At 35.7% G+C, this 24,991-nt stretch overlaps 1 protein-coding gene and 1 long non-coding RNA gene across 8 annotated transcripts in view; one reads left to right on the forward strand and one right to left on the reverse strand.

The window, feature by feature from the left end:
- The window catches only part of LOC310906828, a 62,048-nt gene that overhangs the window by 21,937 nt on the left and 15,120 nt on the right, over positions 1–24,991 (forward strand). The window contains exon 2 of one of the 2 annotated variants that reach the window (XR_014589487.1): positions 20,272–20,329. The exons of the other annotated variant lie outside the window; for it this stretch is intronic. This is a non-coding gene — a long non-coding RNA (uncharacterized lncRNA). The remainder of the gene's footprint in view (positions 1–20,271; positions 20,330–24,991) is intronic. 2 annotated transcript variants of the gene reach the window in all.
- PLEKHH2 (pleckstrin homology, MyTH4 and FERM domain containing H2) overlaps positions 1–24,991 on the reverse strand; it is a 52,194-nt gene that overhangs the window by 18,714 nt on the left and 8,489 nt on the right. For 4 of the 6 annotated variants that reach the window (XR_014589486.1, XM_083856380.1, XM_083856381.1 and 1 more), the window contains exons 3-16: positions 15,097–15,159; positions 13,936–14,085; positions 13,404–13,487; positions 11,833–11,914; positions 10,107–10,289; positions 7,771–8,759; positions 6,673–6,748; positions 6,140–6,234; positions 5,359–5,503; positions 3,098–3,234; positions 1,976–2,086; positions 1,647–1,733; positions 994–1,152; positions 652–732 (exon numbers count right to left, since the gene is read on the reverse strand). Coding sequence is in view for 5 of the 6 variants with exons in the window: in XM_083856380.1 (XP_083712506.1) it covers positions 652–732; positions 994–1,152; positions 1,647–1,733; positions 1,976–2,086; positions 3,098–3,234; positions 5,359–5,503; positions 6,140–6,234; positions 6,673–6,748; positions 7,771–8,759; positions 10,107–10,289; positions 11,833–11,914; positions 13,404–13,487; positions 13,936–14,085; positions 15,097–15,159 (2,442 nt within the window). In the remaining variant the exon portion in view is untranslated. The remainder of the gene's footprint in view (positions 1–651; positions 733–993; positions 1,153–1,646; positions 1,734–1,975; positions 2,087–3,097; positions 3,235–5,358; positions 5,504–6,139; positions 6,235–6,672; positions 6,749–7,770; positions 8,760–10,106; positions 10,290–11,832; positions 11,915–13,403; positions 13,488–13,935; positions 14,086–15,096; positions 15,160–24,991) is intronic. The other 2 variants (XM_083856384.1, XM_083856382.1) reach the window with 2 other exon arrangements.

The following is a 24,991-nucleotide window of genomic DNA, read 5'->3' on the forward strand; positions in this document are numbered from 1 at the left end:
GGAATAGCTGGCTCTATACAAAAGCTATGAATTACTGGCTCCAGTGTGAGTATCTTCTTAAAACAGAAGTACAAATATCAGAATTTCTATTGATTTTTTTTTTTTTTATAATGGCTCAGTGGACTGTTCAAAATTCTGTTTCTGATCTGCCTCCATTAAAAAGATGTTTCTTGATGACAAAATACAATGCCTTGAGAGCAAAGAGACAGGTGAAAATCACGTCTAGGAAGTGTCCTAGCTCTTGCAGCACTGTGGACGTACAGTGACATACCAAAAAACGGGATCTGGAAGTCAACTTTTAAACTTCAAGACCATTTAAAGTCTTGAAACTTGCAGTCAGTGCCCACTGCAAGAGACTTAAGAAGGTCTGCTTCCAGAACTATATGACAGCTGGTCTTTTTTGATGCCTGTCAGAAAGGGACACCTGAACTCCAGGCAAACCAGTGTCCCCCTTCAGCTAGGGATAACATGCAGAGTTACGTATCACATCCTTTGAAAGAGACCAGTGGGTGTGATCTGGATTGCTGGCTTTTAGATAGAATCTTCCAAGTTGACAATCTGTGTATAATACCAAGGCCAACTGTACCTTAATAAAGCTGTAGGTTACTGTTTAAAGTAAACATTCTCTGAAGAAACAAGAAAGGGACCTACCTTGTCTTCTTGATTACGGAAATAATACAGAATTTTTCCGACTAGGGTACACCAAACCCTTTTGGAATATCCATGCTTCACCTGTAATTACAGAACATTCGTAATAATCACAGACAGAGAAATACTGTTTTCCTCATTTCTGAACTTTGGTGATATTGGGAATGCATGTCTTGGTTCAAATTCCTATCCACATTACTAGACATAAAATTAAAACTGTCTAATTCTATTAAGGGCATAAGAATCAGAGCATTAGATGAGATGCTCATCTAAAGCACAGTAAGGCCAGTGTTGGCCTAAACAGTGTTGGAATAAAGCAGACTGGGGGAAGAAGTGTTTTCCTACCTTTGTAAGTAATCCTTTCATGGTTGGCTTGATTTCGGACTGTACGAAGAGTGGGCTGGCAGCCTGTATTTTAAGAACATTCTGCAGTACTTTGATCCATTCCTCTAAGATGTTGGGGGAATCTGCAGTCAGGTAGTATGTTCGTTTCTCTGTGGTCAGCTGTGTAGTAACAAAGAGTGTCAAGCTTCAAGAACTTGACATATTTGACCCCACAGTGTGGGATTTGTAACATACACCACCCAATGTAGCTTCACAACTTCAGGGAGTTTATCTTCCCTGAACTACTTTTTAGTAAGGAAACATTCCATGACCAGACAGAGCAAACAGACTCTTTCTAATCTTTATCTGGAAGGTTCCAGGATGGCAAGTTGAGAAAACTAAATTCTCCTTTCAGACAAATGAATTCTCTCTAACCCAATGGCTGACCCCACAACTGCTCTCTTTATTTCTATCCCATGTGTGATGATCTAACCTTTGTGGCAATACAAACAAGACTCCAGGTAGGCCTTTTTTTATTTTCTATCACTGAAAAAATTCTTTGGCTTCAAATGAAAGTCCAAGTCTACACTTGGACTTCACAGGGACTGGAACAAAGGGTTGGCTTTGGGGATGGAGGGAATGCTGAAACAGCAACAGAGGAGAAAAGCAGGCACCTGAATTGTTTGTTTTCCATCACCCCTTTCAATGTGGCTGGATGCATTTAGCTCAATTTGACCTTGAGGCTTTCGAATAACATCACTCTGTATGGAAAGAATGGAAGAAGAATATTTTAAATCTACCAACAAGCAGCAATAAATTAATATAGGACTAATTTAAACATTAAACTTGATAAATACTTTCTAGTTAGACACTCTTGAGGAACTCAGTACTGAATCACTCTCTAACGGCTGAGAAACCAAAAGTGCATTTTTTACCTTCTAGCAGCCTTAGATTTTCAGTAAACAATCTAAGACAAAACAACAAGTGAGTTACATGTACTTACTGGAGATTTGTAGTATAGCAATTCACCTCCTTTAAGCACAAACCACCGTCGTTTCCAGGTCTTTACTTTACCACCCATTTTTAACAGATATCCAGATTTTTCCAAAGGTTCCTGGTTGTTTAGAAGTTAGATAAAAAGTGGTTAGATACACATATATACCTCTGCCCCTCAGAAATACGTATAAATACACACATAGAGATACATTAAGGACTTAAAAGCATGCTAAATAATAATTACAGTATTTGATGAGACTTTTAATCCAAGTACAATATTTTTACAAGCATCTATTAAGACAAATGTCATGCACATGGGATAACTAATGAATATCCCTACTCACTATTATAGTACATGAAGGAGAGTAAGAAACTAGACAAAAGAATAAAGAATATTATGATTTCTGATTTTACTTTCTAGTTGTTTATATTAAACAAGGAACAAGATGAATAAAAGTTAAATGTATTATTCCATCCCAACTCCAGGTCCTAACCTGAAAACCACATAAAAAGCACTGTAATTCTGACCTCCTCACAGACAAACCTCTACTGTGTACATCTGCAGAACAGAGGTCACAGTTTTGCTCTGTGAAGAAAGCTTAAAATAATCTTCATCAGCAGGTAGTCAATCCACTTGTATGTTAAGACACTAAATACTAACACAGTCCATTAAAAAGTTCCTGGAGGCTGACCAGATGTTTTTTCTGTATGAGGAAAGGATAGAAACTTATTACTGCACATAGATTTCCACTGATGACTTCAGCTCCTTTTTGGAACGCCCTTCTATTTACCTGACTATTCATATAATAATTTTAAACTGGTTTGCATATTTCATATGTAATCTGATACCAGACCTGGTTCCAAGAAAGGAAATCTCAAGTACTTTGAATTGTATTCTGGAGTTGTTGACCTATTTTTCCTTCATTATATAGGAAAGGTTAGAATTATCTTCCACTTTCCTTCACTAATTACAGTTTTACTTGGCTAATATAAGTTGGTATATTTTGCTGTTTGTACTCATAAGGCAGTCTGTGAGTCAGCAAGACTGAATGAAAGGTTTGGTTGCAGTCTTTGAGCATAAATACACACACAGTACCTCAGGTGCACTTCAGAGAACTTCAGTACTCACATTTTTGCCATTATCACTAGATGAGGACGAGGTCTTAGGAAGTTTCTGCTCTGGCTCTGAATAGTCTGTATCTACTGAATATGCATCTGGAGGAATAGCATAGTCACTTTCTGAGGTCACAGAAGACAGAGATGCACCTGTGGTTAAAGAAGAACGAGAGTTGTTTATTTTTTTTTGTAACATTAGAAACAGAGATCAGAATATCTGAATAGAATCTGCAGACAAACATAAGTATCAACATAAATCAACCAGGAACCAAGGACTTTTTTTGAATATCAGCATGGTGAACTATTAGCACGCTGCTAATTCTCATTTTATTCATAATTAAAGAGTTAAAGTCCCTTGTAAATGGAACAACAACAACAAAAAGTCTTCTGTATATTATTACCTTCTGTTACATTACCACAACTTCTTTAAGGAGGGAGTTAGTGCCATGAATCATACTCATGGTCTAGGAAAAAACCCAGGATCTTTAATTAAACTAAGCAACCTTTCCCTTGCACCTTCTCTCACTCACTATAGCATCCAGATTTCTCAGGCAACTGCTTGCATACTAGGAAGTCATACTCAGCATCTGCTTTGTGTTCAAGCTGTAGGTGACTGTGTTTTGCAATTAGTATGAATTTGTATACCAAGGTTTTCTAAAAGTTTGGTTTTCATATTTCAGGGGGGGGGGAGGTTTAGAGTTTATTAGCTTTAATCCTGAAAAAATTGCACCCTGCTTTCAATCTAGTCAGTCAGTAATAAAAATTCAAACTCCTCCCTCATTCATTATAGGAATATTTTCATGCATGTAAATGTGTTCTTTTGTAAGGACCAGTGTTCCACATACTCTCCAAAACTGAAATGAAAAGGTCTTTTTTCCGTTGTTTCAATAATTTCCCAACTCATTTGCCAATTTTATTCTTCAAAAAGACTTCTCTTATTTACTGCTTTGGTAAGCCACCAAGATTTTCGGAGTGGGTTCTTGTCTTCTCATGGTGGATCTTTCATAAACAAATTGCAGCAAGGTAATCATGCTTTTGGTAAAATGTGTGCCTAAAATTTTAAGGAATGTGATCTCAACAAAGACATATACATATGTGTTTTGTAGTTAAGAAAGGTTTCCACACATGAAACAATGCAAAGATTATTTTATGGGAAGAAAGCGTAAACAAAAGAAATGGTTCCATTTTACAGGAACAGATATAAAGTGCAAGTGAAACCAGCTTTTAAATTACCCAATTTAGGTTTCCTGTTGTGTAAGCACATGAGATATGTGATGTCTGCAGCCACGGCACTGGTTTTTGCTCAGCAGGATGGAGCTGCTGGGAAGCTGGATCTATGGGTCCTTTTCACACTAATGTGGCAAAACTACCTTACTGTAAACAAGACTGGACTCCAGCTGTGGCTGCCACTGGAAAACACCAAGTGAGACCAGTGGCTCTGTCAATCTGCTCTGGGGTCACTGAATGGAGCTTCTGCTAACTGGGATTTTTACATATATAATTGAGACTACCAAATAATTTTATTTAGCATTTCTAAGGCAATATTTAATGAGAGATCTTAACACTGACTGGGATCTTGGTCTCCCTTGGTTTGCACAGTGAAGAAATACTCACAGAGATGTAACACTGATAATGTGTTAATGAGGAAGGACTGTATCTTTCAATATTATGAAGCACATTATTTCCATATTGCAGATGGAACACAGTGACCTAGACTTGTGAGATTTGTCTTCCATAAAACACAGGGTAATACCAGTTAGTGTTCTAACTAAATCTTTGCACAGGACCTTAAGATAACCACTGTGAAAATGAAAGAAGTCTTTTATTGCATGAGGGTAATTTATTGATAATTTATTGAGGGAACTTTTCCATCTGCTTTCTGATCACACGAAATTGTTTATTAAACTTGAATATATGAGTGTTTTGTTTCTGATGACGATTTTTTTTCTATGTAATTTTAATTTTTCTACAGTTAAAAGTTACAGGAAGTCCTTGGCATGGCAGAATACAGATAGAATGGTGCTTCTTGCTTTAAATGTACAAGTCATGACAACAGCCAGCTACAAGATTAGTGCCTTAAAAGATATCTGTAATAACAGCAATAAAAAGAAAGCCATTTATAACAGTCCTTTCTCCTGACAGAGTAGTAGATTTGGGCTTTGAAAGCCTAGATTTTAGATGTCCACACATTTAAGGAAGAAGTCAATCCCTAAGAAAATCATACCTAGGTTTCCAAAGTTCCCAGAAATTACTTGTTCTTATGGCTTTGCCTACCTCTTTTCATAGCCCGAGGACTCCCTGGACCACTTCTGCTCCGAGAATCAGACTCGGAAGTCCTTGAGCTGGACCGAGAGCTGTCTTCTTCCTCAGATCCTGAGGACTCATCTAGAAATGGGCTGTTGCTTATTTGAGTTGCTTTCTGCAGAAATGAACACAACATCCTTTGATACCTTGCTTAAAGAGTATCAGTCATTTCCTGCATACTGTGGCAGGGCTCTGCTGGCTTCATAATACTCAAAGCTGTCCTAGCCTGGGTTGTGAGTTTTGGAACACAAATATTAACATGAAACTGAATTCCCTCTGCCCTCTGTATACTCAACCACACCCATACTTTAAAACAGAAACCTGAGGTAGCTCAAGGCACGGGTCTTTCCAAATCACAAAAGGCTGCCAGAAAACAAACAATGCTGTGATTACTGACTGCTGGCCGTGTGACTAGAAACAGCTTTGGCACTAACACAAAGACATTTCTACATATACACACACTTTTAATTATGACATTGAACACCATGTGGTTCTGTTTAATAATTAACAGGCCTTTGGAAAAAAATCAGCAAGGAACCTAAGAAGAATTGACCTAGGCCAGTAACATTTCATAGGCAGTATATTTTTTTTTTCCCAGCAATTTGACATTTCTGTTATTTCCGGGGCTCTTTGATCTCTATACATCAACTTACAACATATTTGGCATGGTAGTATCAAATGTGAAATAGCAAGATCCTTGATGTGAAATCTAATGGTATTTTAAATTTTCTTAAAACAGTAATACAGTTACCCCTTTCAAAGTGGTATAGACAGGAGTGGTCACGTTCTTATATATCAGAGAAGTATATAATCCAGATATGGAGCATGAAGTTAGTGAAACAGCACCTAAAAAAGCAACATATTTTATAAATTGCCCTCCTAATTCACCCCCCAATTAACAAAATTCAAATTTAATTTTTTTTTGTGTTGTATGACTGCTATAAAAAGCAAACTAACTCCTAAACTGTTCTGGATGTGAAAGTTATAGCTTTTAAAAATTTACAATGCTTTTAAAAGCACAAATAAAACTGCAGTCACAAACACTAGCCCTTTTTAAATTGGTACCTGGTATAGAATCTTCAAAGTAGTGAAATGCAAAGTAAACTTCAGCACAAAGTCAAGATGTAAGGTACCAGAAGACGATGGAAAGATAACCAATGATCTTCCAGGTTTTAAATAGCTGATAACTAAATCTATCTAAAAACATTTTAAAGGTCCTTGTTCACAAATCACCATAAGAAGAGAACTTTTGTTGATGGGACAATGAACAACTAAACCACTTACTTCTATTAACAGATTCCACGGTGAAAGCTTCAGACATCCTTAAGCCAGATTTGGCTACAGCATAAATTCTACTTTCCTATACAAGCAGAATGGATTTGATAGTAGAAAATTAAAACACAACAATTACTTTCATTCTGTTTAGTCTCCTTGTTCTTTTATCACATAGTGCAACTATGTGATAAAATGGTTCATAAAATGACATTGTCAATAGCAGCTAAAAAAATGCATTCTTCTTTTCTCTGCTGTACACATCACAGCCACAGCCTTTTTCAACATTTTTCATACAATGTAAGTAACTTATTCTTAAAAAAACTATTATCAGGTGCCTAAGAAGCTATAGCAAGAATGGTTTTTAATGGAAGATTGTGTGTTAGGAGCAGAGAAATGCCTTTAGAAGAAAACTTTTCACCCATTTTGTGTTAAAAGGCTACAATAAGATAATGTGTAATGCAAAAAGTTCACTAAAATATATATAGAGAGAAGTTGGTACAGAATGTATTATTCCTCTCTGATAATAACTAGTAAATAAATATATTTAATAAATTATTAATTAACAAATCTCTGACACTAAAACTGCAGAATCAGTGAGTATTGACACAGTTAATTCTGGATTTTGTGTCAGACATATTAATATCTATTTTAATATCCTGACTGATGGCTTTAAAATTTTACTTGGAAATGTGAACAATTACTTCTGTAATTTGTAGTTGTCTGCTGTTGACTTAATTGTCTAGATTGTGAGTGGTACAGTAGTTACAACAAGGACATTGACTCTTGGGCTGTGTTAGTGTTCAGATAAATAAATAAATGCATTCACAAGCACTACATCCTTGGATACACTCAAAAAGACATACATATATTAGATGTGACATGAAAAAAACCTGGGTTTATCTATAAAATAGAGACCACGTTTTTCAACATCAGGAATACTGTGCTGAAAATAAAACTAGGTTCTGAGTATGTAGTCATGATTAAGGTAATGTCCTGTCTTGTCATTAGACAGAAAGTAATTAAAATAGAGGCAACAAAAATCATAGAAGAGAGTAATGAAAAGAAGTTAGTTTTGCCAGTAGGAAAAATATCTATAAGCACACCTACCCAGGAAGGAAATCGATGTAATGGAGGCGTTGGAGGTTTGTTGCTAGCACCCTTTTTCATTGTATCACAGAGTTCCTGGGCTTCAGCATTTTGTGCTTCAGTGCAGTCATAGGTGAACACTCCTTCATCACAGCCAATCTCCATTTTCTCTAAAATATCGGTGTCTTCTCCATCCACCAGATCTATGTCTGTTTCCTGAGGTCTCCATGGACGGATCATGCTTATGGCATTTCTATTTCTACCAAACATTCTGTCAGAACTCAGCTGGGGCTGGCTTAGGTGTTTCTTTGCTAACACTGAATTTAGACCAAAGACATTAGGAGTCCTTAACTTTGGATGTGGCAAATTTGAGGGAAAATCTGATGGAGTTGTGCACTGAGAACCTGCAGAAGTTGCTAGAATTGGGTGTTTGGGTGTCAGAGCAGGGGTTAAAATTGGACTTGGGGTATTTGCCTCACTGGATGAGGATGAATAATCAAGTCTCTGTGACTGAAATTTCTTATTCAGTTCATCTGAAGAACTATCTTGGTCTTTCTTTTTCCTTGTGAAGTCAGAGTTGCACTTTCCACCCAAATTGCTCAGGCCTTTTCTTTGGGACCCTTGCTGCCATGAGTATAACTTCTTTTGCTGAGTCCTCTTAACATCAAAACTCTCTTCCTCAAAGAGAGAACTACTGTCATCAGATGCTGTCAAATACATTTCACTGCCCACTCTACTGTACCTTGCATTCTCTTCTGATGTGTAGCTTGAAAGTGTCGATGCACACCTGGATTTCAGTCCTTTGTTGTCTCCTCCATCCTCATCTGAGCTCCAGTCACTCCCAGTAGTGCATGAGTTCTTTGACATGTCGCTGTCTATGTCTTTGGATGAGCAGCTTGCTCTCACATTTTTGTTCTGCTCTGAACCAGAGGAACTTTGTTGCAATGACTTCTGACCTTTATTTGTCTCCTGCACAGGACCAGCAAAGGTAGTTTCCAGGATATCCTTCTCTAGAGGAGAAATATAATGAACATGAGAAAATTACTTTAGCAAACTTGACTGATAAATGGTTTTGTCATCATGCCTGCAACTAGTAAGTAGGTAATTTCAAATGTGTGAGAACATTTATGTTTTTAATATTGTAAATAATAAACATTAAGAAAAAGATCATAAATTTTTTTAATGTGACTGAATGCAAATTACATTTGCCAAAAAACTGTAATAAATGTTACTCAAAGTTCCAGCAGAACTAAAAATGGCAATAAATATAAAGATAAGCAGACTGGAACCATATTTTAAAGTAAGCTATTTTTGTGTGAAAACAGACAAACAAAACTAACAAAAAGGCAACTACTTAAGAGAGCATAAAAATTTAGCTGCTTATTAAATGTAAGGAAAATTAAAGTTTAAGAGAAGCTTGTCATAAAGGATTTTCATTAACAAATCAAATATTCTGACCATTTCTACAGTGTTTATACACAGAAATTTATTCAGGAAGCTATTTTTGAATTCCCAATGGTGAATGCTTAAGATATACAAGAGAGTCTTATGGAAAGTACTTCAGGAAAGACACTGTGTTAAAAATAGCTTTGTTTCTGCTCTTCACTTTTACCTAGTTTTGCAAGAGAAAGCTATAGCTTACAACATGTTAGGGAAGCCTGCATGTTCCCAAATTAAATCAGACACAGACAGTTTTCTACACAGACAGTTTCAAAAGTCCATGTTAAATACCTGTGTGAAGTTGCAGTGGACTGAATAAGACAAAGATTTTAATTTCACCCACATTAAAGTAATGAAGTCCCCAAAATTATCTGTTTCCATCTAGGCAAGCCTAAGGTTCTATGTCTTATCCTTCCCCTTGAAAAAATCAGTCTTACTTCAATTTCCTCATCTGTAAAAATAGAAGTAATAATATACAACTGCCTTCATAATTAACTTTCTGTAATATACACACACAAAATATTCATAGGATCTCTTTCAGTTTCTGATTTTCAGAAGACCTCAGCTTGGCATTTTGGATACCATGATTAACTGTGGAGCAAATACTGAGGTCATGAACAGTACAAGGGATTCAAGTGAAGGACCAGAGCAACAACAAAGGTCACAGCCACATCTTTACTTCACATCCAAAGCACCCAGGAGCCTCTGCATGCTGGCAAATAATGTACTAGTGGTATTATAGAAACTGTAGTGCTCAACAGGATGATTTCTTCCTAGTAATAGAAGAGTAGCAGTGAAGAGTGAGACACTATTGGTATGCACTTTGAAAACAGCTGGTTTGGATCCACTGACAAGAGTTGTTGATTTTAGTTTCCCACTCGTGTCAGAATAAAATGGCAGTGTTGGTGACAAGGTACCTGGCATGTTTTTGCCTTCAGGGTAGTCTGACTCTTTAGATGAAGCCTTGCTTATTTCTTCAAGCTTAGGAGATGGTTGAGGACTTCTTGCTCTATTTGAAAAGCATCCAAAAGTCAAACTGCTTAGTCGCTGACACTCTCCAGGTTTCTGTGTTGAAGTAACAGATTTCTTACTAGTAGCTTCTGAAGAATAGTAATTCAGAAATCTTGTGTTAGTGAGATACAACAATATATGCAACTCTTCTCTTTATTCTGCAGTGCAAAGTTTTTTTAGAAGTTAACTAAAATTTAGGAAAAAAGATAATAAAAGATGTATTATAGGAGAAAAATCCTACCTGACATCTCTCCATATCAGGAGAAACCCAGAGCAATGTTTCTAGTTCTTAAAAATTGATATAGTAATAGAAAGAAAAAAATCTTTTAACAATTTCACAGGAAATACAGAAGAGTAAGTTACCAGGTTTAGAAGGTGTGGAGGAGAACTTCAAGAGAAAGTGAAAGCAGAAATTGATGAACTGCCTTGAACATTAAATCTGTCTATCCCTGTTCAAAAACATCCCTGTGGCTGATCTAGGAACAAAAGGCCCTTACCCTACTTGTAAATCTGCTTAAAACAGATTAATGATTTATAATTTATAAATTACATGTTCATAATTTATAGCCTGTCACCAGCATGGACATTGCAAATAGTAGTAAATTTCTTAATATTTTTGGGCATATCAGTAACTGTGTGTTGGAAATGGCACGTTCTCAAAAAGCCTTTAAATAGATCTCTCAGAATAGAATGACTAGAAGTATATGGAATTGTTACTTATCAGAAGATAGCAAAGAAGCAAAAATATCCAGTTTCTTCATTAACAGAAAAGTGCATCTTAAAAACTATATTGTATACGAATTTGTAAATTTTTCTATTTTAATATATTATGCATATTTTGTGTGTATACACACACACTTCTCTACACACATTTCTAAATATTTGTGAATTTACATGTGTATGTAAGATACATTACCAAGAAATGAGGGCTAGGTAGCAAATTACCAAATTTTCATATGATACTAAATTGTCAGGTCAACCAAGTATGGAGAGGACAATGGGAACCTTCAGACACACTTAAGAAAGTTGGTGAACAGGCAACATGGTGGTGAATAAAATTCAACTTTGATCCGTGTGAAGTAATGCTCTTTGGTGCGGATATCCTTTTTTCTAGTTACACTTTATGATTTTTATATTTACTATACCCATTTGGAGAGGAACCTGGTGATACTGGGTCTGAATTAAGATTTTGGATCACTGTAGTCAAAGGTAGTAACTAGAAATATCTGATAGGAGTTCTGATTCCCAGCTGACCATTTGCTAGAAATGCAAATGCAGACTGACATTCATGTATAATTCAACAGTTTTGTGACCACCTCTGCTATAAAGAAGGGAAAGCAAAGGTCTGTCCTAAATCCAATAAAATCTTATTACTTGCAGAACCTCTTAAGTAACAGCGGTTTTGTTCACCCCACAAATACCAGTTGTGCCTTGTCTGCGTGTCTTCTCAGCATAAAACCAAATGATTCCTTCATAACACCTTCATGTACAGTCACTCTGATGTCAATTCATACTCTCTAAAATCTTTCTGATTTCACAGAATATTTCCAATCATGTAGATGCACACATTAATAGGGAATAGAAAGAAATATGCCATATAGAGAGAAGTTTTCAGAAGATTTGTACATTTACCTTGCAGTTTAGATTGTACTGTTTTCATCTCTTTGGTTTGCTTTTGGTTGATGAAGCGAAGGTTCTGATTTTCCACCTCTAACTAAAAGCATATAAATGTAATCTCATCCATTGGTGAAACAAATCTTAAAGCTATTACATAATTTATGTTTTCTCTGAATTTCTGCTTATCTAAGGATAGAGCCAGTTCAAACAATAATCTCCTCTCTGCTACTTCTCTAAATACCAGTCCAGGCATCTCTTTATTCTGAACAATTAATTCCCTGCAATGACTATTTGCTCAATTCTGTCAACATCATTCCCCCAACCAAGCAAACCCATGACTGCTTTAAAAGTCCTTAATAAATAAGAGAAAAACAAAAGTGCACTGGCATTTTTAATAAAAGCAGAAGGCTACAATTACAAACTCCTGTGCCACTTTGCAAAACCAAGTGAGCAGATGAAACAGAGGGAATGATGGTCCTAATGCCTCCTTACCATTCCACAGCAGAAAAAAAAGGTGCCAATGAACTTTATACAAAGCAAAAGTCTTTCTACAGGAAATAAAAATCCCATTGCTGTAGGCCACCACTGGGAGGTAAAAGATGCTGGTTCAAACTCCTGCTCCAGATTAGGCAAACAGATTTGAATTTGAGTATGTCACATAGAAGGGAGCCAGCAATTCCACTTCCCACTGAGTGACACTTAGTCACATCTGTGAAACTAGCTTGAGATTTTCCATAAAGAGTAAGTAAATACTTTGAGTCATACTTGATTTTGTCCAATCTTTTTCATGGTAATTTTAGCAAAATTTCATGGCATTTTTATTAAATTATTTCAAAATCATTTACTTTAGCCCTCATGGATGAAAAATAAGTATTTCATGTAAGAACCTTCTAGTTTCTTATTTCAAAAACAGTAACTTAATTTTTTTCAACTCAAGTATAATTTTCAGCAAACTACAAGAGAGTAAGATTTTAACTTTTACAGGCAACTTTAAATTCTACACCCAGGGAGGAGAAAGCACAGCTGCACCCCACAGCTGGCAGCCTTAGGCAGGGCAAAGACATGGTTATCTTACCACAAAAGAGAAAAAAGAGAGACAACTGGTCTCTTGGAACTAGAGCTGGTGTCTCTGAAACTATTCATGACTAAGAGTAGTGTGGGCATTGTGAAATAAAAAATGATCAAGGCCTTTTTTCTGCCAGGCCCCAGCAGGCTTGGTCGGCTTTCTGGGGATTATTCACATTTTAGGCATCTGCTTGAATAAGCTCAGTTTGCCAGCTAAGCCCTCTCAACTGGTGGAGAAGTTGACCTTCCAGAAAGCAGTCTGGGTCCTTTCTCCAGAAAGAGGACCCAGCTCATACTGGCTGACCAAATCAGACATCAGAATTTAGGTGACATGGACATTCTGCTCTCTGTGCTGTTGTTTTCAATTCTCCTCTTTTCAGCAAATAACTATAAAATCAATGAAACTGGGAAGCTTTTTTTTTTTTTACTATGGCACGCAGGCCTTTAACAGCCCAAAGGTCTAAGGGATATCCAGTCACACCATTATATTTTCTGTGTAAGTATTGTAGCAAGAGTTATACCTCATGAAGCTTGACTGTCACCCATTCTTTTATTTTAGCTGCTTTTTCTTCTATGATTTTTGCTTCTTGCAGTCTTATTTGCTTCTGGAAAAAATTGACATAAGCATATTTTTCACTGAGTAATATAATCTGCCTGAGTAGTATCTTCAGACACAAATCCTAAGATTGCTTGAAGTCATTCAGGCTCCTGGGCAATACATGGTGATTTTTAATAAATGAGGAATAGGATCTTCACAGAGGCTGCTATTCCTCTTTCCTGTGTTAAAAACAAAAGCTCTTCAGTGGGTACAGTGAAGAGGAATATCATCTTTCCCCTCTTAAAAGTCAAATGTTCTTTCAATGGAAGCCAGAGCGTAATTTGAAAAGGAATAAACGTTATCCAAACCATCTAATTCCAATGGGAACCTCTTCAATCAAACAACAGAAATAATGGTAAACTTTTCTGTCCTCTACTGATCTAAATTTTTATTTTTCTTTTGTATAATTAAAAAAGAAATTGATGTTTCTTTTTTGTAACACCATTATTCCTAACCTGTTCTTCAAGTTGTTGCTCCAATTTTTGTATTATATCATTTTTATCTTGTATCAGGGTCTCCAGATCTTGACATCTCTTATACAACCTGGTTTCTGATTCACTTGTTTGAATATTTGCTGCTTTTAATTTCTCTTCCATGATCTGCACCTATTTGGAAAGTCAAATATAAAAGTTTAAGGAACATAACACTCCAAGTCAAAGGTAGTAATTTAATCATAAAATAAACTTAAAATTGCCACCCCACTTAAGTTTCAAGACAACCCTGCAAAATTTTGAAGCCTATTTGAGAAGAATCCCCTCAGTTCATTGTCTCCCTATGCATGTAATACCAACAGTACTGGCAAAACACTGGAAGATTTTGTTAGTATCCATGAGAGGCTTCTAGTTTTGTAACACACAAGCTTTTAGAAACACCAGTATGGGAAGAATTCAATTTATCTACAGGGAGCTGTAAACAATATTTTAATAAATAAACAACTGCACACTGTAAAAAAACCCCTGCAAATTATCAGTAGCATTATAAAAAATTGCACAAAAAAACTTGGCTCATAGTCAGGAATGTTTTCTAACTCCAGATTAGTGCATGAGCATTTTTAGTCTTATAATTTTCAGTTTCTATCTGTCTCACAGTAAGATATGAGGAATGTTTCAGCGATATCAGAGGTATGTTCATAAAATGTCTACAGTAGCTAAGTCTGCCATTTGGAATCAAAAGGCACTTTTGGTTAAATATTTTGCCACAATCTCATTCTTTAAATGGTGTACCTTCTACAAGAGGAACAAACACCACAAAATAGTTCTATTTAGAGGTTGTATTGGGTAGCCTCATTTTATTTTCTTACAGATTTTCTCAAACAGGTCATTGTTTCCTCTCCCTTTTGCTTCCACATGCATCATATATCAAAGACTCATGATGCATCAATGAAGAAGCTCATTCCATGTATCTACTCGTGATTTGTGATGTTAGCTTTGACTTTATTGACCTGAATTGAACAGTGAGCAAAGAAAGGTGTTAGAACTCTCCACTAAGACAAATCAATATACTTTAAAAGAAACTATCTTCTCCATTTTTAGAAGTACTTAAAAACAAAGCAGTTTTTTAAATTTCACCTCATTAAAGTACCACACAGCTAGTGGAGATATGTATTCCAATGATACCTGCTGAAACGCTCTCTCTGCTTGACGATCAGCATCTATAACTTGCTTCTCAAGCTGCTGCATCTGTAAATGTATAAAAACATACAGTTAAATGGCCATGCCTTCTGCCTCTCATCAGAAAAATATATTTTCATGCTCTGTTTTGAAAAAGGAAAGGACGTGTTGGGGGCAGGAGCATAAAACTTAAAGGATAAACTGTGTGTCAGACTGGGAAAAGAATTCACCATCATGACTGTATTGAAACATTATAAATACTCGTCAACAGAAAAAACCAGTGATATGACATGCTGCTCTTTCTCCCCTGCCACCAAGAGTATAAATTCCTTTGACAATAGTCATGAAACTTTCCTCATGTCCTCCCAAAAGAGGCAAGACTAGAGGGAACTTGGATGCTAATCCTTCTGATGTTGACAAATTTAGTGATTTGGACAAATATGCTACAAGGACTGTCTCAGATTTCTCCCCTGTTGCACGAAAGAAGGCAGGATGTGGCAGAAGGGACACAGTGGCTTCAGGTGCTTCACAGCAGCAGTGGATGAAGACAGAGACCAGTTTCCATGAAGTGCATGTCACCTCTGAGAGGGGACACCCAGATCTCTTTATGGTGATGCCTAATGAACCACGGGCGCAATCTTTGCCCAGAGCCTTGGAAATACCCAGCATTTTACAGGGTTTATTTGAAGGCTTTCCCAGCAATACAGAAGAGAAGAGGCCAGAAAGATACACTTTGTTTACATTTTTTCAAGAGCCCTCTAGTCTGATTTTGCTGAAATTTTTAATAAAGTAAGCCCTGGTTTGAAGTCAAACTTGAAAGTTCATTAAGTATTCTATGACTTAAGGACTTAGTGGTTTGCAGGAAATATCTAAATAAGACCTCAGTTCATCTGAAGAGAATGAAACATCAAATAATTAATATTGCTATTACTCAGTATTCAGCTTGAAATTTGTTCTAAGAAAAGCATATGATGCAAATAAATGCCCATTTATTCCTTCTTCAGTTTACTGCATGATTTTAAAATAATCAGTTTCATCCTGTCCTGTTTCTGGCATCTTTTGGTTTCTTTTTCACTCTCCATCTCTTTTTTTCTCTTCTGCTAATCACATGAAACTTTTAGTGCCATATCCATACAAGGACAGTCTCATTATTTTCTATCAATCAATAACTGAAAATGGAGAAAATTAGTTTTCACTTACAGGAAAAAAAAAAAAAAGAAAAAAAGCTGTGACTCACCTCCTAGTACTTTCTCATACAATACAAAACCCCAAAGTCTACATCATAATAATACCATAACACACCACTGATACAAGAGCAACAAACATTTCACAACCCACATGGTTATGGTCAGGTCCCCAGCGAGTTGTTTTGCAAGAACACTTCTAAGGATATGATCTTCCCAGTCATTCATTTGCCAGATGGACAGGGAGATAAGCCTTCTTTGTTCCTCTCTGGTCACATGAATTTAATTCCATATTTAAATGACCTCATGTTAAGATTTTAACTTTGAGTTTCATTTTTAGAATTTTGACTTGTAAGGTTACTTTCCATCTGTCTTTCTGGTTTTACATCCAAACAGAAGTTTGGTTTGCAAGACTCATGTTAATATCTTTTTTCAGACATATATATTTTTAGTGAGTTGGGATTCAGAAACTGAGGTTATTTCTGAATATATGGTCAGCTAACATTCCACTGTAGTAAAGGCACTATGCTTAACATAGTGGAAGTATAGGTACTAATAATGAATTAATACTCTATTATGTTCTGACTCTATTAATATTATGACAGAAAACTCCAGATATTTGTATTGTGAAATTCACTGATGAATAGCAAGTTGTTCATCAACTTTCACAGGTAATTTGTAAATGCATGGCAGCAACTGGCAATTTATTTACGTCCCATAGGTTAAGGTCATTTCATCCATAAGGCATTATCAGAAATGTGACAGATTTAGTAAATGGAATTGAAACCTGAAAATGTTGCTTGCCAAGTTCACCCAGCTGCCACTGCAGCATAAACCTGAAAAGAGCAGGTGTCTCCAGCAGCATCTGATGATCACTGAGTGTACTGCTGCTCTTCTACACAACCCTTTGAGTCCTGGAATATCAAGCGCACTGAAGGCCCACGTTCCTTCCACGGCTGTGCACTGGCACTGCACAGTGCACCTCCTGCCAGGAATACACACTGTTGCACAGGACCAGGAACAGAATAATATGTTCATGTAGACTACTGGGACAAAGAATATGATTTGAATAAAGCTGTTGCTAAGATGAATGTAAAGCCAGAAGCCAAAGAAGCGGAGAGAATACTACCAAGTGAAAGATCATGCAGAGATTATAAAAGGAAGAACAAAGTTTATTTTTGCCTCTTCAAAAGTTAACTATTTCAAGAAGATGTGCTAAGAAGCTTTGCGTGGTCTCAAAATATGGATATGTTATATGGATATGTCAGTCGTTGTTCCTGGCAACAACGAAATGTGAGATTTTATTTGCAAAATTTCTAAGGGGTCTCCAACTCCTGTTAAAAAAAAAGGAAATCTATATTATTCAGCAGCGATCAAATATCATGGTCACCAAACATGAGCACTTCTGTTAAAATTAAATTTGCCAGCGTTTCAATGATTTTAGTGCTACATAATAATTACTAAGTGAGTCCTGATTTTCCCATTATTTAGAGTTTATATAGGTATGTTTTGCAGGGTCTACTGTAACAATAATGAAACTTTAAAAAAAAAAAAAAATCTATTTGCATAATCACCAAATGGTTTTGCCTGAAAAATTAGATTTACATCTATATTCTGACTACTTTGCTTGTTTATAAGCCTGTTAAACCAAAGAAATTACTATCTTAGAATACTCTGAAGGCTATCAAACTTGTTGGGGAAAAAGATTGGAACTGTCCCAAGGTAAGAATTTTTCTTCACAAACAAAGCCTAACCTTAAGCCTTCTTCTTAAGTGAGCCACAAGTTTCTCAACAGTGATGAGCAGCCATGTCCATGCTTAGAGGCAAACGTCATATGCAGAAGAACTCTCACCTGTGGCAACTGAATATTGACAACCAACTCTGACTTTATTAAGAATATAATTTAAAAAAGAGAAAGATCTGTTGAACCAGACCTCTGTCCTACCAACTTCTTTCTGTATACACCGCAGCAAATCGCCAGCATCACTGGATCAAAATGTTTTGTATCAGCTGTTGGGTGGGACATTGCTTGAATGAACTATGGTCTGTAAAGGATCAACTGGCACTAAGTTGGCTTCCCATGAGAAACATCATGTTATTGATAACATTTGGCATGTGAAATATATTTAAGCCTAATTTTCTATCATATCCTAAATAAGATAATTTGAAATAATGCCCCAGTTCAACAGACCTCTTGTAAGGAATTGTTCTTGTCACCCACATTGGATTGGTGCAAATTCATTTAGAATTCAGAGATGTCCTGTCATAATCTATACTGATTTTTATTTTAAGTCTTAAATATACAAAAAATAGATGCATATTCACGAGAGAACACAGATACAGAAGAACAGATGCTACTTTAACCTGCACTTTCTCCTTCTGTCTTTAAGTGAAAAATCCTCTTACAATTTCCAGAAAACAGATTAGTGCATGCTGCATCAATTACTGAATTACAGAAAACAGTTTCTATTGTTAGAAACAGATTTGGTTTTAAACTTAGTAAGGAAATAACTATTCTACATCTGACACTCATCAAACTGAGCTATTTTTGTTCAAACAATGAACAGAGAAATGCCACATGTGGATAAATAGTGAATGCTTTGAAGAAACATGGCAGCAATAAAAACAGAGGTGTACTGCCTTGGAGGTCTGGACATTGAATTACAACACACAGGCACTGGGAATTTTGTACAATACAAAGGCAAATCATAAAGTGATTCCTTTTCAAGAGTCACCTGGAAGTTTCTTGGCTGTATTCAGAAATGTTGAACATATATATTTTTGTGCAAGTAAAGAAATTTTCATTTGAGTAAAGCACATATTACATGAAATCAGCAAAGGGCATAAACTCAAAAGTCATCACTCACAAATTTCAAAAATACACCTTTTGTATGCATATATGTGTAGATATACTTTCATTTCTATACATAAATATAGAGATAATTATTCCTGTAGTGTGTATTACAGAGAAATTACAGCTTTAAAATTATAATCTTCTTGTTACTTGAAATAGCTATTTAATAATATTAAAAATGAAAAATTTTGTAGTTAGTTTCTTTTTGAAATCTGAAAAATGTTTGTTATGTATAGGAACAAACACCTATTTTTTATCCAAGTCAATGTTCAACATAATTTATCCCATTCATTTTTGAAATTTACATTATAATCAGTGCATAATACCATGTCTCCTAGTTTTTAATATTATAAACAACACAGTTGTATCACACAGACTTTTTGGAAATCTTTTTGAAATACATATACAAAAAAATACAACCATTATGAACAAAAAGAAAAGCATCACTTCTCTGTATGCTTTTCAAAACATGTTGATAATTGGTCAAAGTTTTTAAAAAGGAAAAATGAGTTAAAACCTAATGTTTCTTAACAGTTTGCCTGATAAAATGCAGAACAGTTTGTTTGATGAAATGCAGAACTTCCAGTGATTTGAGAATGATATGTTTAGAATCTGTTGTTTTCCTTCAGTTTTTCAAATCTTTATTATCTGAGAAAAAAGCCCAAACCATCTGTGGCTGAAAAATAATGTTCCCTGTAAAAAAAGAAAAGGCAAAAAAAGGCAAAAAAAGCAGTAAATCTGTCCATTTTTAGATACAGTGAACTACCAGTCCTTACACCACACAGGACTTACCAAAACCAGAGACATGGGTATATGGTTGCTTCTATAAATAAAGAAATAGGAGAAGCAATTGAAGGATAAATACACCTATAACTGTCTTTCAAAAGTGCCAGTAGATATAAACAGGTGATGAATACACACAGGCTGGCAACTAGAAGACACTAATTTTTTTGCATTGAGTAAAAAAGATTTTAGATTTGTCTTCTAATAGAAGCTACAAAGACAAAAGATCTGGGGTTATTTGATGTGTCTGTGATACTTAGTAAGTTTAAATTGTTTGAAGAATATGCCTGCTAGCTGTTCCACAGCTCTACATCAGCTCTACATCTAATTTCCCTTTTGATTCTATATTCCTATGTTTAGACCCAAATATTTCAACAAATCTCTGCATTTCCAGAAGAAAAGTTCATACTTCTTAAAAGTAAGTAAGTAATCTGCTTCTCAGTGGCTTTGATGACAACCAGTTTTCATGTTTTACAATATACTGTGCCCAACCATATAAAACCTTGCACATATTTTTAGTTAGAAGCAATGGTAAAACTGTTCTAGAAGCATAACTTACTCTTCACAAAAAGGTCTCTCTTCTAGTGGTTTGGCTTAGGAAAATACAGTCATATTCCTCCTATTTCTGTAACTCATCTATTAAAAAGCTAGGTATGTTCCATCCATATTTTCTAACATTATTCCTTCTGCCTTGACATTTCTCCTCTTTGTATTATGTACTCTCTATAAGGGCAGTGCTAGATCTTTATAAGCTACAATAGACTTTAAAATATGACCTGACTAATTAAGCCATATAGACAAAACACCTAAAGAAAAGAGATGTAAAATAAATATACTGACATTGCGTAGGAAAAAATAAACAAGAAGATAATTTGTAAAGAAGAAATGAGCACATGCCTTGGGGAAGAAATACTTTGTTCTTTATTAGTTGATTTTTTTTTATCCCAAAGGGAATATAATACTTAGAGAGACTTATCTTTAATAGAACAGCTTTGCATTTAATTTATTAGTAGAAATGCATTTTGTTACATAATCTAGGAAGTGATACTTCAGACCCACCTGTATTTATAAAATTAAATATGCCTTCAGTGAAAAATCGATATTTTGGCACAGTAGCTTTTCCCTAGAATGAAACCTATAAAAATATTACTCAGTTTTTTAGTCCCCACAATTAAGAATTGCTTTCTGAAAGTAATTTCTTTTTGTCACAGATCCCCCCAAAAGGGCTAATGCTAAAGGCTATGTCTCAATGGGGCTCAAATGTTCCTTTGGCTACTTACAGACCAAGCATGTATCGTATATGAAATTTTACATCTTGAAAAAAAATTACCAGCTTCAGATAAAGAATTAGTCACTTGGCTTAAATTCAGAAAGCTACAGCCTTGCATTTCCCACAGATCTTGTTTGAATGCTCACCTAGGTTCTGACTACTGCAACACACCTTAGGCTCACAACCCAGCAGTTTGCAAGCTGCCAATTTCCTACGCTCACCCATGGTTTTCCTTCTCCCATCTTCTTCATTTTTAATACCAATTAACAGATAAAAGGCTACAATTCTTCTCATGAACAAAAACACTGTCAACCATTCCTCTGCAAATCTGACATCTAACCAATTCCTTTTTATTTTGTCTTTCTCAGTCACACAAACGTATGAAGTGTAAAAACAATTTGATTCTTTGATGTCAAAGTTACATCTGTGTGTGCACACACCACAAATAGACACATACCCACTTCTGCAGATGACCAGCAGTTCTACAATCTGCATGTGCAGAATCACAATCCTGTTCATGTCTAACTACAGCAACTTCTGGCACTGCTCTCCTCGGCAGGCCAAAGTCACTTCTTAATTGCAAGCCTCTCTTACTTCTCCTTTTTAGCAATTCAGCTCATTCCTATGAACTGTGCTTAGCACAAAAGCCTTTCCTTAGAACAAAATGAAATCTCAAAAAATTATCAGTCTCAATTTGCTCAGTTTCCAAAATGAAAAAAACAGGCTCAAAATTTCTACTGTTCTCCTTGATGAGACCAGTTTTACTACTGAGTTATTTTACTTCTTTCAAGTTCTTTTCAATACTTAAACATGATTTTAAGAATTATTTAGCTCAAAAGGCTTTCTGGTGGTCATATAATGAGTGAAAAAAAAGTACATATAAAAAAAAAACAATCTTTCACATCTCAGTTGAGTTCATAGTAGTAAAATTAATGATTTCTTTGAGGAATGATATAACTTAAACAACATAAAACAGAAAATCCCAGAAAGGGAACTCTTCTAGACTTGGTAGCCAAGGACAGTTGCCAGCAAATACACAGATTTAAAAATATTAAATTCAGCAGTGGAATCTGAGGAAGCAGTGTAGTGAAGGACAATTGAGTAGCATGTAATGCTGGCTCAGTAACTGTGCTTTTCCCAATGTCAGTCACAGAACTTTCCTAAGCCTGATAAAACACTAGGAAATTCCCTCTGTCTGGAAGTCATCGTTCTCAACTCAGATCTTGTCTTTATCATTTAAATTGCAGAGACACAATCAAACACAAATTAGGCAGATGGCCACTCTTAGCACAGACATTATTATGGCATTCAAAATCTTGAAAGGAGTGAAGATATTGTTCAGTGAGGGGGAAGAAGGTACCAAAGCACTTTGGCAGGCAAGGAAAAAGAAGTCTCATATAGTGCTTAATATGAAAAAGACAAACATATATCAAGAACTGGCTGTCCATCTACTTTGTTTTGTACTGATCACTGTAGTGCAATTGTGGAAATTCTGCTACTCGTGTTTCACTGAATTGTGGCTTCCGATTGGAGCCACAACACACCTGAAACAGGACATGCCACCACCTGAGAGGTGATGGCTTGAGAAACAAAGGTACCACTCACAGCCAACATGACTGAAACTGAATTTATTCATGACATTGAAGTGTATAGGACACTTTGGAAACCCATGGTAAAGGAGCAAGAGATTCCAGAAAGATATATAAGGCAGCATGTTGCACTTTAAAGACAAGACAACAGGTATTTAAAGCAATAAAATACACCCCCAGGGAATGAAAATTAAATGAGCAGAAAGAGTTCTCACCATCAAAAACGGAGAAAAAAATTTTGTAGCTCCTATAAGTGAAATGCTAAACAAGGGTTAGATTGGCTAAGGACCCACTATCACAGTTTCCACAACTTCCATCAACTTCCCCATCTCAGGTGGGCTAGAACAGAAGTGAATACCACCAGAGAGGAAATATTAATCCTCTGGCCTCACAGCAAAGGCTGGGCTCTTCACCCAGCCACGCCTCCACAAGAACCACTAATTTATTGCTTCCTGAGTTCTCTTTTTGGTTTGTTTTTGTTTTGGTTTTTTTTCCCCATTTTCAACCTCCTTAGACGGAATGTAGTTTTAAGAACTACAAAAACAACAAAACAAAAAAAAAGCTCCACCATTTTAAAAAGGCACAGAATAAACTTAATAATAGGCAAGGGATAAAAATGACACTAGAAGAAAAATGTGTAGGTGTTAAAAAGGTGTAAATAAACCTACTACTCTATTCATATAAACTTTCATTCTCCTTCACTCTCCTTGCTTTCTCCTATTTCTACCTTCCTAAATGCAACTGAATTATTCCCTACAATGAGACGATTTTTAAGGACAACTAAATACTGAAATCTTCATCTGAACATTTTTTGTTCAATTGTATTCTGTTCCTCTTTACCCTTCATAATCCTTTGATTGCAAATGGAAATACTCATTGTGCTTTTTTACAATTTTTATATTGGCAATCACTGTGTAAGTCCAATGTGTTTCTGACTTTTCCTCCAAAAACATAAAACATGAAATTGCCATGCCAGAGATAACAAAACAGACTGCATCTGCTTCATTTGCAAATGTCAAATGACATACCATAAATAGGACTGTGAAAGGAATAAAAACACAGTGGGACATGGATTTAGCTGCTGGCTTGTAAGACAAAGTCCAAAATGTGTCATGCTTTGGAATCTATTGAAAACAGTATTTAGCCTAAAAATTGATTATCATTCAATTTTCATAATCTGTTCAGAAAGTAAAATATTATTACATTTGTGATGTACACACTTGTTGCCAGGTGAGCATGTATACAGATAATACCCAAATGGAAGGTTAAAACAATGTACACATGAAAAGAATTCTCTCTTACAATCATTTCTATTTGTTGAAAACCACTTAAAGCACAACATAATGACCCCAAACACTGCAGGAAACAAACTTGGAGACATTCATAGGAAGATTGAGTATTATTGGACAGCCCATAATGCAGCATTTGGGTTAGTGCCATATTCAGTTCTTATGGGGTCTGATGAAATTCAGTGAAGGCTGCCCAAGTGGGAATTTAACACAGCTAAGTAGTTCTCCTGCTAAAATGTTTTTTTAGAGGTAGGAGAAAATCAACTTTATACCTTATGTTGCATGCATATTCTAGGTGAAAAATGCAGTTACTGTGAAAAGAATGAAGGTCACCAACTTTTCCTGTGACTCGAAATGCCAGCTGGAAGCTAAATTTGTAGTAGAAACATGTAATCTTTTACTCAACAAAGGGTTTTTTTGTAACCTCTTCACATCCCTAAGACTCAAACTGCATTAAAATACAGGCTTCTGCTTAAAGCTCAGTTTCACAGCCATCCTAAATTTGGCGTACTAGGATACTTTCTAACATCATTCCTTAAATTCCTGTAAAGACCTCTCCCACTTACAGCAGCAGCTTCTGCTTAAAACTCCAACAAGGTCTCTTTCTTAGCATGTTAGATTTATAAATATAGACTCTACTTGGCAAAATGAAAAAAATATTAAAAACAAATAAATAACAGGGAATGGATTAAGTTTTCTGAAAACATTTGTATATTCCCTTGCTTCTCTCTCTCCTCCTCAAGTTCAGTAAAAAATGTAAGCTCTGGTAGCTGTACTGCTGCAGCACATTTACGATGCAAATTTCTCAAACTCCTCAACTGAGTTTCAAGGATGACTACTTCCTTAACTTGCAGAACACAGTAAATAGTTTGTTTTTCTGAATCACAGCACATCTGTTAGAATAATATACTGAAAACTTTTCATGTTAATTC

The sequence above is a fragment of the Zosterops lateralis genome (genome assembly GCF_965231275.1).
Source record: "Zosterops lateralis genome assembly, chromosome: 3".
Classification (NCBI taxonomy): Eukaryota; Metazoa; Chordata; class Aves; order Passeriformes; family Zosteropidae; genus Zosterops; species Zosterops lateralis.